At 43.8% G+C, this 7,651-nt stretch overlaps 1 protein-coding gene across 1 annotated transcript in view; it reads right to left on the bottom strand.

Annotated features, from left to right (window-relative positions):
* Positions 1–1,688: 1,688 nt before the first annotated feature.
* Zbtb8b (zinc finger and BTB domain containing 8B) overlaps positions 1,689–7,651 on the bottom strand; it is a 19,315-nt gene continuing 13,352 nt past the window's right edge. Inside the window, exons 3-4 of the mRNA XM_008829241.1 lie at positions 6,304–6,482; positions 1,689–2,000 (exon numbers count right to left, since the gene is read on the bottom strand). Coding sequence (XP_008827463.1) covers positions 1,689–2,000; positions 6,304–6,482 — 491 coding nt within the window. The remainder of the gene's footprint in view (positions 2,001–6,303; positions 6,483–7,651) is intronic.

The raw sequence follows: 7,651 nt of genomic DNA, 5'->3' as shown, positions 1-7,651 counted from the left end.
TTTATTTATTTATTCTAGTACTAGGGATTGGACCCAGGGCCTTGCTAATGATATGCAAATGCTCTCTACCACTGCAGTTCCATCCCTCAAAAAGATTTCTAATTCTTCAATGACCAGACTAATATCTACAAGTCAATTTATTTTTTTAAGGTTTCATGTTCATTTATGTATATGTGTGTGTCTGTATGAGTGTATGCCATGTGTATGAGGGTATTTCCAGGTATGAGGGTACCTGAGGAGGCTAGAAGAGGTTGTCGGTTCCCCTGGAGCTAGAGTTACAGACTTACAGAGTTACAGAGTTGTGAGCTGCCTGACATGGGTGCTGGGAACTGAACTCAGGTCCTCTGCAAAAGCAGTACATACTCTTAACCACTGAACCATCTCACCAGCCCATACAAGTCAATTTATAATGCTTCTGACTTGTTATTTTTTAAGATGCAGAAAGATAGGTAATTTTACTGCTCTTTGAAACAAATTGTACTTAAAGGAAAACATGGGGGTTTCTTTTAAAAACCATTCTGGATACTTTAATATAAGAAAAGTTTATGAAAGTGCCTTCAAGTATGTCCTTCATCCAGCCTCCTTTCCTCTGACCCTTGAAAGAAGCTTGGCTTGTTTTGTTAGAATGATGAACTGGCTACAGTGGATAGAGGGCAGACTGGCTTAAAAACTTGTTCTAGTAACCTTCTCCTTCCTTCAAGAAGCTCTTCTAAAAGCTAAACAATGCAGAAATACAACTTGAGATAGGCTTGCATTTTCCTTCCAATTAAAGGTCTGGGTATAAGCTTGATAACAGAATGGCAGGTATGTGCACCCTTCCAGGTTGCACTGAGATGCCTCTGAGAAACGGCTGGAAAAAGCAGGGGGGCGTTTTGAGTTTTACCCAAATGATTTGCCTTATGATTTCAGAACAGCATGTTTGTGTGTTTAGAATTGTCAAATACAAGACCAGAGAGGGAAACCACCCAACCCTGACTCACAGGCTCTGTTTTGGGGGATCATGTAAAATTTAATCCAACTGGACAAGCGAAGGGATCCCCAGGAGCCTTGCAGCTCATTTTCTGTGCTTTTCTGCACATAAATACTCCTGGCCTTTAGAACTGTAATCTTAGATTTAGAGAAGACCTTTCATGACCATGCAGTCAGACAGCCTGCCTGCTTTCTATCAAAGCGGCTTTCCCTTAATACTTTGCCAGAAAATTAAAGTGTGTAATTCATTATAAAAAGCTTAGCCATTGCCAGGTATGGTGGCACACACCTTTAATCCCAGCACTCGGGAGGCAGACACAGGTAGATTTCTGTGAGTTCAAGGCCAGCTTGGGCTACATAGTGAGTTCCAGGTCAGCTGGGGCTTTCAAAACAAAAATGATGACAAAGGAATGCAGAAGATTGCGAAGCTGAAAACATGCGGGGGAATTTTCTTATCTTCCTCCTTACCCAGGGTTTGCCTGTCGGCAGGAAAACTAAGAAACCTCCAGACCAACCCTGATTCACTCAGAACTGAAGAGAAGCCAGCCAAGCCCTCAGAATCCAAGAGCACCACACTAAAAAGTTATCTAACTTTTGAGTCACAATAGCCAACATCTACTATGTAGTCTAACAAAAATGTAAGTATAACAGCATTCAGTGGTAACTTTTACCATAGAACAAGTAATAACACCTAAAACTTCTTCCCCACCAATTAAATACTACATGAGTGTCTCTTGGTCTGGTAAGCTGGGCTGAATGTGTGGCTTGTCATCAGAATCCTCTGTGGCCGGGTCGTTCTCCTCACCAGACTCCACGTAGATTGGCCAGTCGTCTGTATCACTCTTTTGGTTTTCAGATGAAGCCTCTACCAGGCTGAGGTTGATGGGCATCAAATCATCATCATCATCATGAGTGTCTGAAACACAGGTGCAGCTATCACACAGCCCAAAGCGCCGAAGACCCTGGGACAGGTGGCTTGTAAAGGTTCTTCGGCAACCTTTGCAGATAATTGGACGGTTGGATCTGTGGACCTGTAATCACAAACAGACATAGCAAATGTCACAAAAAAGGGGTCAAAGGGTTGAAGAAGTGACTCATCAGTTACAAGTGTTTGATATGCAATCATGAAGACCAGAGTTTAGATCTCAGCATCCATGGAACAAGCCAGCTGTCCTGCAAATCCTGTAACTCTCACTCTAGATCCAACACCCTCTTTGGGACTCCATGTGCATATACTTATGAAGACACACAAATAAATAAAATAAAAATTTGTTTTAAAAAGAAAAGGGGTTGGGGGCTGGAGAGATGACTCAGTGGTTAAGAGCACTGGCTGCTCTTTCAGAAGACCCAGGTTCAAATCCCAACACCTACATGGCAGCTAACAATTGTAACTACTGTTCAAGGGGATCCGACAGCCTCTTCTGTCCTCCTCAGGCATTGCACGACATGGGTGCTCTTATATACATTCAGGCATAACACTCATGCACATAAAAAATAAATAAATAAAATTTTTTAAAAAGAAAGGGATCAAGGCCACATCTACAGGCCCCATGTGAGCTGTGCCATCTTTACAAGCCCCATGTGACCTGTCCCCTGTTTGACCTCCAGTTTGACACACCCCCTCCACCAGCCCCTTGCTTCGTTTTCCACAGTCTGAGTCTCACTGAGATTATTTCTAGCCCACTGCCACTGTACACGGGTGAAACAATTCCCCCTTCCATCAACAGTCCCTCACCCTTCCCGTGCAAGGAAGTCTTCCTCTTGGTCTGGGTCAGCTTAGGTCCCTAGCTACATAGTCTCACCTGTGCTTCTTCCTTTACTGTACTCCTCAGGAATTACTGGTAAAATTTACCAGACCGTAAGTCGCAAGAGAACACTGACAGAGGCTGCCCCATTTATTCCCAGATCCCTAGTGCTTGGGGTATAAATGACACTGACTGAACTGATTAGGATGTGAGACCCTGTTTTAATACAACTTTAATGACCCTGAATTGTTCTAGTATTAGGATAGCAGACAGTAGACAGTAGAGTCCCACATATGTCAACAGAGGCCTCACCCTAGATTCCTTCACTCCACTCAATAAGTGCATTGCTTACTTACAAGAGCTTCAAATATTAGAAAAGGGACCTGGCTCTCCAACCCATGACTCTCCCTAAGGACAGAGCCCCTTTGAAGAAAGAACTAATTTTCTTTTTTTAAAAAAAAATTTTTTTGGTCTCTTTGAGACAGGGTCTCTCTGTAGCTCCAGCTGTCCTGGATTCACTATGGAGACCAAGCTGGCCTTGAACTCACAGAGATCCGCCTGCCTCTGCCTCCTGAGTGCTGGGATTAAAGGCGTGTGCCACCACTCCCGGCTCTTCTTGTTTTTTTGAGATAATATCTCACTATGTAGCCCAACCAGCCTCAAACTCCCAATCCTGACTTAAGCCTCCTGAATGCTGGGATTATAGGCTTGTGCTGCCATGCCTAGAAGTGGTTCTGGTTTGAATTTATGAGTAATAATAAGCTGATCTTTCCAGGTGCTTATTGGCTATTTATATGTCCTTTAAATTTTTTTTAATTTTATTTCTTTGTACTTTATATGTATGAGTGTTTTGCCTACACGTATGTAAGTGCACCATGTGCAAGCAAACCCACATGCCAGAAGAGGGTGCCACATCCCCTGGAACTGGAGTTACAGACAGTTGTTAGCTGCCATATGGGTGCTGGGAATTGAACCTGGGTCCTCTGCAAGAGCAGACAGCACTCTTAACCACTGAGCCGCCTCTTCAAATCCCTTGACCATGTTTACTTGGATTATTTTTCTTTTTACTGTTTCATTGTGAGAGCTTTTTACATATTGTAGATTCTTATCAAACACATGTCTGGCAAATATTTATCCCATTCTGTGAGTTTCTTTCCTTCTTTCTTTCTTTTTTCTTTTGTTGAGTAATATTTATTGGGAATCAATTCAGAGCCTTGTGCATGCAGGTAAGTACTTTATCACTGAGCTATGTGGGTATTTTTTAAAGATTTACTTTAGTTTTATTATGTTATGTGAGTGTGGATGAAGGTACCTGCAGAATCCTAAAAAGGCATCAGATCCCCTGGAGCTAGAGTTACAGGTGGCTGTGAGCTACATTATGTGGGTGCCTTGAACCAAACTTGGGTCCTCTGGAAGAGCAGTGCATCCTTTTAGCCATTGCATCATCTCTATAGTCCTGTGTTTTGACTACACTCTGTAGCCAAAGTTGGACTAGAACTCATTATGGAGCTTTGGCTGGCCTCAAATTCATGGCAAGCCTCCTGCTTTAACCTCTCAAGTGCTGGGATTACTGGCACATGTCACCATGCCTGGCTTCCAAATTATTGTTTTTGCTTGTTTGTTTGTTTGTTTGTTTGTTGAGACAGGGTCTCCCTGTAGCCCCAGCTGGCCTAGAAATTGCTATGTTGACCAGGCTGGCCTTGATCTCATAGAGATCCATCTGCCTTTGCCTCCTGAGTGCAGCCACTACACCCGGCTTGTTTTTTGTTTTTTTATTTTATTTTTTATTTATTTTTTATTTTATTTTATTTTATTTATTTATTTATTTATTTATTTTTTGTAGCCCCAGCTGTCCTGGAACTCACTATGTAGACCAGGGTGGCCTTGAACTCACAGGATCCCCCTGGCTCTGCCTCCCAAGTGCTGGGATTAAAGGCACGTGCCACCATGCCCAGCTATTAATTTTTTTTAAGACAGGGTCTCACTATGTAGCTCTGGTTGGCCTGAAACTCACTAAGTAAATCAGGCTTGTCTCAAACTCACAAAGATCACCTTGCCTCTGCTTCCTGCATGCTGGGATTAAAGGCATGCACCAACCACACCTAGCAGCTTCCAATTTTTTTTTAATTTATTTTTATTTTGTGAGTGTTTTGTCTGAGTGTATGTAAATGCACCCCATGCATGCAATGTCTGAGGAGGCCACAAGAGGGCACTAGATACCCTGAAACTGTAGAATGGATTATTGTTAACCACTAGGTAGGTGCTGGGAACTGAACAAGGGTCCTCTGTGAGAGCAGCCAATACTCTTAACTGCTGAACCATCTCTCTAACCCTGGCTCCCAAATTCTTGATAGTATCCTTTGAAGTCCAAATTATTCTTATATTTTACAAGACTAATTGCCTTGTTCATAGATGTTCATAATTACAACACCTTTCTACATAGCTGAACTGCTCTGTGGAAGGTAGAAATCCAAGGGGGCAGTGAGTTAAAGCAGAGTTCCCCTTGGGCTAAAGCCTTCTTGCTCTGCTGCCCACAGGTAACTCTATAAATGGCAATATATCGCTTTCTTACACCAGGGTGCTAGGGTTGGTGGGAAACTGAGGATACAACTTATGCTGGCATCATACCAGTGGGAAGAAACCCACAACTTCTGGCCCAGCCCTGAAGTTCTTGGCCTCATGACAATCATCTCTAGCAGAATCTAAGCTTTCTTAGAAAACTAGTCTGTTGCCATGCAAGGTGTTTTGGTTTTTGGTTTTGGGAATTTTTTTTGAGACAGGGTATCCCTGTAGTCATGGCTGGCCTGGATTCACTATGTAGAGCCACCTGGTCTCGGCCTCCCAAGTGCTGAGATTAAAGGTGTGCACCACCACACCCAGTTACAAGCTGTTGTGTGTGTGTGTGTGTGTGTGTGTGTGTGTTTAATCAACTAAGAATTTGTACAAGAATGAATAGGGGACTGGAGAGATGGCTCAGCAGTTAAAAGCACTGATTTGTTCTTGCAGAAGAACAGGGTTCAAATCCCAGCACCCACATAGCAGCTAACAACTACCTGTAACTCCAGTTCCAAGGGATCCTATGCCCTCTTCTGACCTCTGCAGGCATGACACAGGTGTATTTGTATACATGCAGGAAATACAGTCATACACAAAATAAAAATAAATACATTTTTTAAAAAAGAATGAACAGGAGTAATAAATAGACTGCTATAGAACATATACCAGAAATAAAAAAATAAATTTGCAAGAGAGATGTTTTGGATTATAGGATGAGAGCAGGGAGATACACATAGATGTGACTTGCAACCAGAAACAAAAATAGCTGATGCAAGGTCAAATGGCTAGCCATCTGGAACTGCAAAAAGATATACCATCTGAAACCAAAAGCACAACCCACAGAAACAATGAAAGCATGCCAGGCATCAGGTGAGTTTTAGCATTCTTTAAGTGCCACCAACCTGGCTTTAATTCAGTAGCAGAGGCCTTCTTAAAATTCCCTGAGAACCCCCAGTGGACAGAGAAGTGCAAGACAGGCTGGTGTTGTCACAGTAGGTAACATCAGTCACACGGCCACACCTGGGACACTTACGCTCAGGGCGTGGCTCCGAAGGTGCTCCTGTCTCGTGAACCTCTTGCCGCAGGTCTCACAGGGGTAAGGCCTCTCACCTGTGTGTGATCGGATGTGCCGCTTGAGGATGCCCTTCTGTTTGGCAGTGTACGGGCAGAAAGGACACTTGTGGAGCTTGATGGGGACCACCAGCACATCACCTGAAGAACCCAATGGACTGATTTAGCTGTAGTGTAAGCAGCAACAGCCATGGCTACCTTCCAGGGTGGGAGGCTGGAGCGTTCTGCCAGCCCAGATAGACACAGAGAACACTAACTCCACCCTCCAGTCAACAGCAAGATACCAGTACAATTCAGTAATAGCCCAACTCTGTCTGACTTCCAAAAGGTCAAGTCAGCTTAGTGGGCTTCTTTTTTTATTCTGCTAGAGATTGAACCAAGGGTCTTGAGCCTGGTAGGCAAATGCTAACCCCCACCCCCAACATACACGTATACACTTTGGGTTTTTTTTTTGTTGTTGTTTTCGGTCTTTTTGAGACAGGGTCTCCCTGTAGCCCCAGCTGTCCTGGAACTCACTATGTAGACCAGGCTGGCCTTGAACTCACAGTGATCCGCCTGCCTCTGCCTCTGCCTCCGGAGTGCTGAGATTAAAGGCATACTTCAGCTGGCATTGAACTCTGTCTTTCTCTCTGTCTCTCTGTCTCTCTGTCTCTCTCTCTCTCTATCTATCTATCTATCTATCTTTTTTGAAACAGGGTCTCCCTGTTGCTCCCACTGACCTGGAACTCACTATGTAGACCAGACTGGCCTTGAACTCACAGGGATCCGCCTGCCTCTGCCTCCCGAGTGCTGGGATTAAAGGCATACTTAGGCTGGCATTGAATCAATATCTCTCTCTCTCTCTCTATCTGTCTATCTATCTATCTTTTTTGAAGCAGGGTCTCCCTGTAGGCCCCGCTGACCTGGAACTCATTACATAGACTGGGCTGGCCTGACAGTGATCTGGCTGCCTCTGCCTCCTGAGAGCTGGGATTAAAAGTGTGCTTCACCACACCCAGCATGACTCTCTTTTTAAAGTCTACATTTATAGCTGTTCCTGGTGGCACATGGCTTTCATTCTAGCATAGCAGGCAGATCTCTGTTGAGTTCAAGGCCAGCCTGGTCTATATAGTGTATTCCAGGCCAGCAGGGGCTACACAGAGACCCTGTGTCAAAAAGACAAAGTAAAATAAAATAAAATTACATTTATTTGGTTTTTGTTTGTGAGGGTGGGATGGACATACTGCAGCCTACTTGTGGAGGACAGAGAACAACTTTCAAGAGTCAGCTCTCTGTTTCCATTTTGTGGGTCCCAGGGATCAAACTCACAT

Source organism: Nannospalax galili, unplaced genomic scaffold (assembly GCF_000622305.1).
Source record: "Nannospalax galili isolate Female #2095 unplaced genomic scaffold, S.galili_v1.0 scaffold473, whole genome shotgun sequence".
In the NCBI taxonomy this organism is placed as follows: domain Eukaryota; kingdom Metazoa; phylum Chordata; class Mammalia; order Rodentia; family Spalacidae; genus Nannospalax; species Nannospalax galili.
Note: the sequence above shows the minus strand (reverse complement) of the source record. Positions and strands in the feature narration are given on the sequence as shown.